The sequence below is a fragment of the Glandiceps talaboti genome, chromosome 11 (assembly GCF_964340395.1).
Source record: "Glandiceps talaboti chromosome 11, keGlaTala1.1, whole genome shotgun sequence".
Taxonomy (NCBI): Eukaryota; Metazoa; Hemichordata; class Enteropneusta; family Spengelidae; genus Glandiceps; species Glandiceps talaboti.
The window spans coordinates 15,007,399-15,019,714 of NC_135559.1; the positions used below are offsets into that span (position 1 = coordinate 15,007,399).

The 12,316-nt window shown below is 34.6% G+C and overlaps 1 protein-coding gene across 1 annotated transcript in view; it reads left to right on the forward strand.

The window, feature by feature from the left end:
* The window catches only part of LOC144442063 (DNA excision repair protein ERCC-5 homolog), a 36,186-nt gene extending 24,485 nt beyond the window's left edge, over window positions 1-11,701 (forward strand). The window contains exons 9-13 of the mRNA XM_078131334.1: window positions 8,602-8,815; window positions 9,155-9,299; window positions 9,553-9,747; window positions 10,461-10,545; window positions 10,833-11,701. Coding sequence (XP_077987460.1) covers window positions 8,602-8,815; window positions 9,155-9,299; window positions 9,553-9,747; window positions 10,461-10,545; window positions 10,833-11,324 — 1,131 coding nt within the window. The 3' untranslated portion in view covers window positions 11,325-11,701. The remainder of the gene's footprint in view (window positions 1-8,601; window positions 8,816-9,154; window positions 9,300-9,552; window positions 9,748-10,460; window positions 10,546-10,832) is intronic.
* Window positions 11,702-12,316: the final 615 nt, after the last annotated feature.

Sequence of the window (12,316 nt, forward strand, 5' to 3'; positions counted from 1 at the left end):
AACCTAAAACTAGGAGTTACTTTCATCATCTTAATAATCAAACAGTGAATTTTTCATGATAATGCTCTGAAAAGTGTTTGACATACACCCAAGTATACATGTATGTATAGCTATCCTGAAAACTATATTAATTGAAATGAATGTTATTTTAGTATACTTTGAGAAATATGAACTAAAGTTGGTCTTCAAACTGCAATCAAAACACCAAATAGGAACTAAAATACAAACTTAAAGTTGGTCTTCAAAAGTTCAACAAAGACAACATGTAGAAACTACAATATGAACTTAAAGTTGGGGCTTTAAAAGGTCAACACAGACAATGTGTAGAAACTAAAATATGAACTAAAGTTGGTCTTCAAAAGTTCCACACAGACAATGTGTAGAAACGAATAGTTAATGACATCATCGGTGAAACCATTATGTCATCACAGCTGATCAGTTCCATATTACTTTGGTTTCATGTCCTTTGAATCTTGATTATTTTGTAATGATTGGTGAACACAGATAAGATACAGTTTTATAAATGCAGTGTACACAGATTATTACATATTTACCAGTGATTACTTGCATCAGTGCACAAGATAGACTATAAGATACAGTACAGTTTTCGCCTAAGCTCTCGCCTCAATTCGCGTTCGCATCGCTTCAGCTTCGCTTTCGCTTCGCCTCAATGTCAAGTTTACGGGAGTTAGCTTCAATTAAACATCGCTTTCGCCTCGCTTCCCTTTCTCGTTGAGTTCGCATTCGCATCGCACCCCATTCGCATCGCGTCAACTTTGTTTTCGAATCGCATTGTGTGGAACAGGCGCTATTATACCCACATATTTGCATGATAAAGGATTTGAAATGAAAAGTATAGATCATTACGGTTACTAAAATTATGTGGGGTTGTACTTTACTTTTCTGTCTACAGCACGATAACCCTTTTGGTTAAATTTGCGTTAATAAATGTTGAGTATCACGCAGTCCTTTCCAATCTCCTGTTTGGACATTATCTAGAATACACTACCTTCGATACATGAACGAAGTTTTTTTTTATTTGCCGTTTTATGTACTTTACTCCGTTATACCTTTAAAATGAAACTTACAAGATTCAAATTACAGAAGTAAGCAAAATACAATGTACATCTATGTTGAACGTTTTGTATCCGGACCCCATATTTTTTGCGTTCCCTCCATTGGTGACAATGTCGCATTTTAAATAAACTTAAAACTTACGAAAATTTGTTTTTAACTTTTTTTTCTGACATTAGTTAAGACACATTTATTTGGGCGTCCCACTCATCAGTTGTTTCAATATCATAGTGTTTCTCCATTTCGCTTGTCCATACATGTAACGACCATGTATTTTGGCAAAAGGAGGAGGGTTTTAGTAATAGGCATCTCCTCATTTCTTGAAGCACATATTCTTTTTCGTATTGTCTGTCTGAACCAGATAGAGACGTAATTTACCAATAATGTTTTGTTTTTTTTATACATAATGCAATCCCATGACAAAAAATAAATCTTTCTCGGTTACACAACATCAATTGGAATACATTTTGGTGTCCAATCTCTTAATCCTTTTTTTGCATTTCTCTGCTAGACATTGGTCATATGCGAACAAGTATGAAACTGAATTCCCCATTTATGATTTATGATCAAAGATCGCGAGCTTACCCATAGTGAGTCTATGATCTCATCATGCACTATATTTGTTGACGCAACTAAATGATAGTTGCCAGGCAACCATATCTCATTACAATAGTTGCTATGCCATTCGGCCATGACCTAGATTTGAACTCGCGGGCAGGCATCTCCACTTGTATTGAAAGTTCGTCAACACGCCAACCCCTTCACCTCTATACTGCTCTTTCACAACTCCAGGTTAGGTGTTTCATATTCGGACTGTATAGGAATACTTATTTACCATCAAAATGAGTAAGGGTACTGCAGTGTTGGTAATATAAATATGAAATCATTCCTGTTCTGACTTTGGGGTTTCTTTTGAAAAATTTCCATAGTGGTCTGAGTCGTGAGGTAAACGGTTGAAAAGCTAAAGAAAATTGAGCGTACATATACATAGATGAGAATCGTTCTGCATTAGTATAAGGGCTACATAGGCATACTTACCAATTGGAATAAAGTAATATAATAGGTGTACTTTTAGATGTACTAACTCCTACATAATTCATAATAGATAAATTTACTTGTTAACATTTGTTTTTCCAATGTGATGGCAGGTTTCACAGCTTTTCAGTCACAACAATTCTCACTACCTAATGGTTGGTTTTCTACGAAATGTACTTGTCTTCACGGGTTATTTACCGAACAGTTATTAATCCTTTTAATGCATGATTTAATATAATCGATCAATTCAGGTCACAAAACAGATATGCAAATACTGTCACACCTTTCGCAGTATTGCTTCACCTTCATTGTTGTTTGACGTGAAGCAACCATCATTGTTTTTTGATGCCATGCGAACAAGAAGCGAACGCGAAGCGAAATGACTGCGATGCGAATGCCGTCATGAAGCGATTCCAAGTTACAAAGCGAATTGATTGAAGCGATAATGAGGCGATGCGACTGCGAAGGCAAAGCGAAGCGAACGCGAAAAATGCGATAGCTTAGGCGAAAACTGTACTGTACATCATGTACAGAAAGTTTGTTTACTTAATAAATTCAATAAAATCAAATAAGTTTGAATATTAAACAAACCAGAGAAAAGTTTCATTTTAATAATTGAATCCATAAAACAATATAAAATCTGGGATATACATTAATTATCAAACAAATATCAAGAACAAAAAGGTATGTAATAAGATTTAACGTGCAAAGAAGAAACAAAAAAACACAAAATACTATTTTAATTCAACTACTCAACCAATCTAGTGCTAAACACATTTAGATTGATTTCTTTTCATCTGGTCGACATTTGAACTTGACATATTGTATGTAGGATATTAATGATGAATTAAAGATGGTTTCCAGATGATGATGATATGATGATGATGATGATGATGATGACGACGACGACGACGACGACGACGACGACGACAGTGGCAATGACGATGACAACGATGAAGACAACAATGATGATGATGATGATGATGATGATGATGACGATGATGATGAAGACAACAATGATGATGATGATGATGATGATGATGATGATGACAACAAACATAACGACAACAACAACGTCTTATGTTCCTCCCATGGAAAAAAGAATATTCTAATAATCTTTTCTTTTTTTTAATATACAGACATTAGAAAAATATCTATCAAATACACAAGGTATATCAGGAAATTCAATAAAATTCAATAAAATTCAATAAATGTGAATATCAAACACATCAGAATAAAGTTTATACAGTGAGACTTAACTATAAAACTACCATCTCAGCTGAATTTTTGAAGTGAACTCCATGTGTAATTTTTCCAATTTGAAATATTTTTAACATAATAATGCAAATTCTTAAAGCCACCTAATTTGCCTCAATTTAAAAATGGACAATAAAATCTCACATATTTGCCACTCTGTTAACTCTATTATCAGATTTTAATGCAACTTTTAATTTCTCCCAGAAAAGTCTCTGACCAACTTTATTTTCAGTCCATTTGATATATTTCTGGGTCAGTAACATCTTTCGTAACACTCGTGGCATAACATCATCAGGAATTTCATGCAACAACACAAAGAGGAGGAGATTTCTCCTTTGTCTAAATAAATGATCTTGAGCCATTCTCATCTCAAAATAACACCACTCACTTTGTGCAAAGCCAGGTGACAGTATCAACATAGTTTTGTGACTAGTCTCTATACTTTCAAGAATGTTGTCAAAAATATCAATACCTGGCATAAAATCACGTTCATGTAAACAGAGTTTGAAATTAGGTGGATCAATATTTTCCAAATGAGGAACTAATTGCTGCATGACCCAATCTCTGTCATTTTCATTGTAACAAACAAATGCATCATATCTGATATTCAATGGCAGCTCCTCATCATTGACTTGGAGTTGATAACCACCTCGTTTTAGCTTGATGAGGAAACAACAATAGCGTATATACCAACGAAAATGAACACAAAGGCCAATACAAATCGCTAAAAAGGCAAAAATACAAGTAATGGGTACTGAAATCATGAATGCTAGATTACATTCCAATCCAAAGGTCAAAGTTAACACAGACTTTCCATACATACTTATTGGGTCTACACACTTGATATCAGATTGTACTATCTGCACTCTTCTGTCAGTTTTCATCCAGTCTAGAAATTCCTTCATTTTGCAATCAGAGCAGTCAAGATTATTACTCTCAATTCTCAAAGTTGTCAAATTGTGTAAAGTTTTCAATGCTTGTGCATTAACATCATTTATTTTTGTGTCAACGAGGGTTAATTTTTCTAAATGAGACAATTTTGGCAGTGTTTCTACCATGAATTTATTAGTCATGTCTTTAACACTAAAGAATGACAGTTCTTGTATGTTTGGAAATAAATTTATAAACTTGAAAATATCTGCTGGATTTGTAAACTGAACATCGTATAGAGTTAATGACATCAAAGAAGGGAGGGAAGTGTTAGGAATAGTTTCAATACATTTGTCCTGGATATGTAGATTTTGCAAACTTAACATATTGTCAAAAATTCCTTCTAACTCCACACAGTAATCACTCTTGTATCTGCTATCCAGTAATAATTGTTTGAGTGATGGTATATCAAATTCTAATTTTGAATTCCAAGAGTTAGCTGTCATTAGTACCATGAGATTTTGAACTTTTTTCATGTCAATTCTGTTGCAAAAATCAATTTCTTCATTAATAGACATGATACTAAGTAACTCCAGAGAAACCAGTTCTGAGAACATTTTTTCACAATCATAGATTTGTAGTCTGTTGTAGGATATATCTAATATTTCAAGTTTTGTCAATGAAGAGAAAGCATCATTCTCAATGTAAGTTATACTGTTCTGTGACATATCCAACTCTATCAGAGAAGTTAAATGGAGAAAAGAATTTGACAAAATTCTACCATCCAACTCATTGTCGTTTAGATACAAGTACTCTAAAGTAGTAAGATTCTGTAAATTATCTAACAAGTCTTCCATTCTGAATGATAAATTTTCATCAAAGTCATTACCCTGTATTTGTAATTTTGTTAGAGATGGCAAATCATTAAAAACTCCATATTCTATATCATCACTGATATCATTTTCAACTATCCTCAAAGTTTTCAAATTTTGTAATCCATTGAACATTCCTTGTTGAAGTGTAAAGTCATTAATCCATGATCCATGTAATTCTAAAGTCTTTAAGTATGGAAGCGACTGAAAGAGTCCAGCAGACAAATTGACTTCTGCTACATAAATATTTCTTAAAAACAAGTCTTGCAATTTTGAAGCTTTCAAACCATTGAAAGTAGAACTTGTAATTGTTAATTCTGTTATTACATGTCCTAAATTCAGACTTCTTACATCAGAATGCTCAAAATCATACAGTAACTTCTCAAGACATTCTCCGTTGATATCATTACCAACAAGGTATAAGGTTAACACTTTAACTGGGTTAAATGTACCATTAATTGGACATATCAAGTTATTGTATGATAAATCCAACTCCTGCAGTGGGAAATCTCCAAATTTCATCCTTTGTATATCTGAATCATTGAGCTTACCACCCCGAAGAGAAAGTTTCTTAAGTCTGGGAAAGTCTTGTAAGTCAATACCGTCACAGTGAGTGGCAAAGCTGAACTCATCAAAGATCACTATTTCAATATTTCTTAAAGTCTTCAGTGGTTGATTTGGAAAACATATCAGTTTATTCTTACTCAAATTTAATTCCCTTAATTTCTTCAGATCTTGAAATGTGTCATCTTCCAGTTGAGTCACTTGATTCCTTGAGAAATCCAAATCTTGTAGATTTATCAGTCCGGCTAGGGAGGAAGATGACAACATCACAATTTCATTGCGACTCAGGTCCAGTGTCAGTAAATTTCTCAGAGGTTTCAAGACATGATCTGTAATGTTTCGTAGCTTGTTGAATGATATGTCCAGCATTTCTAGCTGAAAAATATCACTGAAAGTGTGTGCTTCAATTGCCGCTATTTGGTTGTTTGACATGTCCAATACCTGCAGTTGATGAAGTCCTCGCAAACAGTTCTCACCGAGAGTTTCAATTTTGTTTTTGGCAAGATTAAGAAACTGCAATTTTCTAAGACTTGCCAAACTACCTGGTGATATTGATATGATTTTGTTACCATTCAAATCAAGATGTGTAGCAAAGGATGGTAGATTGCCAGGAACATGATCCAGTTCTCTCGCACTGCAGTCAACATAGGACTGGTTGTACACTTTACATATTGCATCTGAGATGACCACAGGAATATCAACAATCAGAAGTAAGATTCCCAGCTGAACCAGCTTATATTCAGTGATCCACATCTTTGCTAAGTTGACTGTGTAGACTCAAAATGGTACACCGAACAATTCTTGGATGCTGTACTCTTACCTTATATATATATAGTGTATATATTGTAGAGCTATCCTGCATCAAATCTCAAGATTTCTCGTTACGTCTGAACTCAATGAGGTCCTGAGATGAAATTTCAAATTCTACCAAAGCCATCCACATTATATTCATTAACATTATATCTTTGATAATCAATCACAGAATCCTGTCCAATGAGAAGATAGTGTTTACTGGGGGCAATTACATAATGTCCAAATATGGTATAGTTATTAGTTGTCAGCTCAGGATGCTACTTATACACTGTTTCATCATGTAACAAAGAATTGAAAACTGACGAAGTGCTAGATCTAGCACTTTGTCAAAAAGTGGCGAAGTGCTAGATCTAGCACTTTGCCCCGCAACTGTTCAATTTTGGACCATTTAGCTACCTCACTGTTTACATTATTCTAGCAGCTGAGGGACTTCTCATTTGCATGAACAGCTTTTGGTTCCTGATATCTCATTGAGATAAACTAAAGTTGGCCTTCAGGTGTAACACTATTAGAGTTACTGTATTGAAAGTAAAAATGAATAACAGTGAAAGTATGTCAATGTACAGGTATCAGTTCTGCGTAATTTTACTTTCAAATCACAAGTCTTAATCAGTTTTCAGTGCATTCAAGTTGTAAAATTAACACACCTACACAACAGTTTTTATTTTAGTTCATCACGTTTTTTTTCAAAATATCTTTCAGATCTCGCAATATAAAGTTAGTGAGACAAGTTCTGACGACTGCTTTGATTTTGTGTGTTTTAATTGTTTTCAGTGCCAGGAACTTTTTGTTTTGTTTATATGACTCCCTAGGCTGAGCAGTTTTCCCTAAAATCCAAGGCTATATGACTCCCTAGTCCCAGCAGTTTTCTCTTAAATCTAAGAATACTATATTCTCTTGAACAATCATTTTTATTGTGGAAGGGAAATGATTTTAAATCTAGTGTTTGTTTGTTTGTTTGTTTGTTTGAAGGGATAATGATTTCAAATTATTTGTTTGTTGACTGAATGCAAACACAATAATAAATGACTACATTTAGATATTTCTGTCAAGTCCAACTCAACACTGAAGGACAAGTGATTTGTTCAAAATAATTGTCTGAGCTCAAAGCCGTGCTTACAGAAAATGCTGGTCTCTTTAACATAGAAAAGATGTTCAAACGTCTAGAACTATGTTTCTGTGATTTACCATTTGATGAACTTGACTTTGGCATTACCAGTGAATACTATAGAGTGTGTAGATGCATAGATGCATCCTTAACAAAGACTTGTTTGGTGTGCCATACTTAATATACTTTGGTACATGTATTTCATTTCACAAAAGTTACTTTGATTATTTTGTTTCCTATATCCTATATGATTGCATTGTTCATTGCAGTCTATGCTTACCATGTCAACCTGCTTTGGTTTGGATTTCACAGAAGTTACTTTGATTATTTTGTTTTCCTATATTGTGAGGTGATTACCCAATATCCATGACTTGTTCACTCAATCATATCACCAAGAATTTCACTTCACCAGTCACAGTGACACGAATCAGAAAACTAGTGTCACTATCGTGCGGAAATGATGACGGCGACAACAACGGCAGTGACAATGACGACAATGGCGATGATGATGATGATGATGACACATGCCCTGTGCTAAGTAGGACACATTCAAAGATGCAGCCTGCTTTTTATTCTGTACATTTTGTGATTGCATTGTTAGGTCACATTCATTGCAGTCTGTGCTTACCATGTCAACCTGCTTTTGAAAAATACCACATTCTTTGGTTATATATTGTAACATCGGTACCATTTTGTTTGTTTTTATTCAGTCAACATGTCTTGTCCAATTAGAAAGGCACTTCTACATGAAATTTATTGTGTCATCAAGAATGAATATTAATGTTGGTGTGTGATATCATATGAGGTATATGATATGGGCATATGATATGGAGTATACGTACATGATATGGAGTATATGGTATGGGCATATCATATGGACTACATGAAGTGAGGTAATGATATGGGCATATGATATGCAGTATATGATATGGAGTATATGATATGTGGTTTATGATATGTGGTATATGATATGGCATATAATATAACCTATTTTATTTCATTTCACAGGAGTTACTCAGGTTATTTGGTTTGCCATACATCATTGGACCTCAGGAGGCTGAAGCTCAGTGTGCTTTCCTAGACTCTAGCAATCAGACAGATGGTACGGTGACGGACGACAGTGATGTGTGGTTGTTTGGAGGACAAAGGGTTTTCAAGAATATGTTTAACCAGAGAAAGTATGTCGAGTTATACACCAGTGATGCTATCAATAAACAACTGTGTGAGTATATTGAATGTTTGATTTGATGAATTTTTTCATGGCCAAGTTAAAGAAAAAGTTACATGTGGAGTATGACTTCGTTTAGTAGTACTCCTGTATTGATAACTGCTATCGTTGTATCAACTTGCATATGATTTTAGGCAATAAAATAGCACCCTGGTGGCGTATTTCAATATTTGACCCTGCTGCACTTAACATGTGTTCAGCCATTTCCTGAATTTCCTGCATGGGTTTATGGGAAATCCTCAGCCTATAAGATAGAAGTAATACAGAATCACTGGATTCAAATATTGTGGTAAAATTTATGCAACTATTTGACATGATTTCTTTTGTTAACAGTGCTAAGCCGTGACAAGATGATACAGCTTGCATTTCTAGTCGGTAGTGACTACACAGAAGGTATTGCAGGTATTGGTGGCGTCACGGCTCTAGAAGTATTACATGAATTTAAAGGAGGTAACTTAGAGGGCCTAAAAGCCTTTAGGTGAGTAGTGTTGTTACTTGAATGTTTTAGAGGATAACTTAGAGGGCCTCAGAGGTAAGTGAAGTTAAAGAACATAACTTAGACAGCATACAACCCAAAAACAATAACAGCTGATGAAGGCTGAGTGATTTAGCCGATAAATATAGTAGGTAAATTATTTATGCTCTGAGTTCGGAACTTATACAAAATATTATTCCAGAGCAAGGAAACAATGTTTTGCGTTGTACTCTGTAACCTTCTTGTTTTATTATAGAAACTGGTGGGATGAAGCCCAGAAACAAGTCCATGCTGTACCCAATGAAACCAAACTAAAATCTAAACTGAGAACGTTAACAGTGAAATCTGGTTTTCCTAACCCAGCTGTTAGACTAGCCTACCTACAACCAGCAATTGATGAATCACAGGAATCATTCCAATGGGGTGTACCTGATTTACATCAACTCAGGGAATATCCTTTAATAGAATACTACACATGTATATACTACTAATAATACTGTTGGTTTTTATATAGCTCTTTCCCACTCACGTGCTCAAAGCATTTTACAATCATTACCCCAAGCATGGATCTATAGTGGCACAACAGCCCTTTAGCCAATAAATATAGTAGGTAAATTATTTACGCTCTGAGTTCGGAACTTATACACAATATTATTCCAGAGCAAGGAAACAATGTTTTGCATTGTAATCTGTAACCTCAACTCCCTAGGGAGCATACAATCCATTGCAGCCTCTATAAGTGCATAGGATTAAAACATTCACATTGCAACCTCTATCCTACCAGGTCCCCAAGGCTCAAATTTACAACATGAAGCTTCAAAGCCTGCCACTCTAACCATTGGGACCACCATGACTCCCAAGATACATATTAGTATCAAAGCTAGGGAGTTATGGTTAGGTTCATAAAAATGTGGTAGTCTACTTAGCCACACACTAAACTGAAATCTGTGTATATGGAATGAAGTCATGATGGCCGAATGGTTAGAATGGCTGGTTTAGAATCTACAGATTACAGGTTTGAATCTCATCTCTGTCGTTTGTTTCTGAATGACTTAAGTCCTTGGGCAAGATTTAAACCATGATTGTGCCTCAGTCAACTCAGCTGTGTAATTGGGGACCTGGTATAGAAACAAGTTTTTTATACAATCCTTAACTCTATTTTACATTTGCTAATGAAAAGTTTGGTTGGTCTAAAACAAAAATAGATGAATTACTTCTACCAGTTATGAAGAAACTTAGTGAGAAAAGTGTAAGTACATTTTAGATGATGTAACTGATTTTTGACAACTTTTTTCTACATCAATCATACCAACTTCTCTTTCACATAACAAAGAATTTATCACCACCATTCACAAACTATTTGCTAACTTATTTTCTTGAACAGCAAAACACTCAAGCCATATTACCTTCATTGTGGTGTTCATTTTGATGTGCCCATTATTCTTGAATACTGCCATCTATGGCCAGCTGTGTAATTGCTTTTGTTTTTGACTAAATAGCTTGGCTGGTAACATAAAATTTGTATGTTGTTTACAGTCTCAGCCCAAAATTAGTGCCTACTTCCCAACAGAGTTCAGCACACCGCGTAAAATTAAAAGTAAAAGAGTCCAGCAAGTATTGAATAGAATCAAGAGAGGAGACAGTTATGCTGAGAGAGGAGATGAAAAAGTTAATAATACAACAGTGCCAAAGAAGAGAGGAAGGCCATCAAAATCTAACAAGGATAACATTTCAAAAGACTGTAAGGAGGACAATAGTGGGTCTGAATGTGACTCAGATGAGATTTCAGGTGGATATGTGCCAGCACCAAAACAGACAAAATGTGTTGCAGCAAACAGAGGTAGGAAGCCAGCTAGAGGCGGCAAAAGAACTACAAAGAGTGGCAGGGGTGAGAAGGATGGTGGTGATTTGAAAGGAAAATCTATTCCTGGGAAAACAGTCAGGAAAACTAGAAAGGGTGCAGCCAAGATTACAGTAACACAGACAGAAGTACAACTTTCAGAAAGTGGTAGTAGTGATTCGAATTAAAGGGAGACAGGCTGTAATTTTATGGTTCTTGGTAGTTACTTTAAAGGGACACAGTCTGTAACTTTATGGTTCTTGGTAGTTACTTTAAAGGGACACAGTCTGTAACTTTATGGTTCTGGGTGTTACTTTAAAGGGACACAGTCTGTAACTTTATGGTTCTGGGTGTTACTTTAAAGGGACACAGTCTGTAACTTTATGATTCTTGGTGGTTATTTTAAAGGGACAAGGTCTGTAACTTTATGGTTCTGGGTGTTACTTTAAAGGGACACAGTCTGTAACTTTATGATTCTTGGTGGTTATTTTAAAGGGACAAGGTCTGTAACTTTATGGTTCTGGGTAGTTACTTTAAAGGGACACAGTCTGTAACTTTATGATTCTTGGTGGTTACTTTAAAGAGACACAGTCTGTAACTTTATGATTCTTGTTTGTTACAAGTACCTGTCAAAGAAATCCTCAGAGAATTAGTGATAGATTAACTGTCAAAATGAAATGCTGTATTTTACACAGCATATTACAATTTGTTTATTATAGTCAGTACTAATACTTATGGTAATACAATGGTAGATTTTTACAGGTGTTCCACACCAACAGAGTTAGCAATTTATTTTGTAAATGATCATTTACATGCGTATAATTTAGATATTTTTTGTACATATAATTAAAAACTTTCCAGGTCAAAAATCAGTGAAACTAGAGAAAAAGAGGTAGATGAATTTTGCTCCTCACATTTCTTTTGAAATTTGGTCAAAAGATCTCCATGACTTGTGACCTATGAACTATGACATGATAGACGACCTTTGTACTGTAAAATCACATGTTACATGAAATGTAATTATCAATCATAAAATTAATTGCTTGAAATCAATAATTTGATAATTATGTGTATATATTGAAGATTAAGTTGTCAGAAAGATTTTTAATTTAATTTGATTAAATTTAAATTTAATTTTGTATTATTTATTTACTTCACATTTAATCTACAGTATATATAC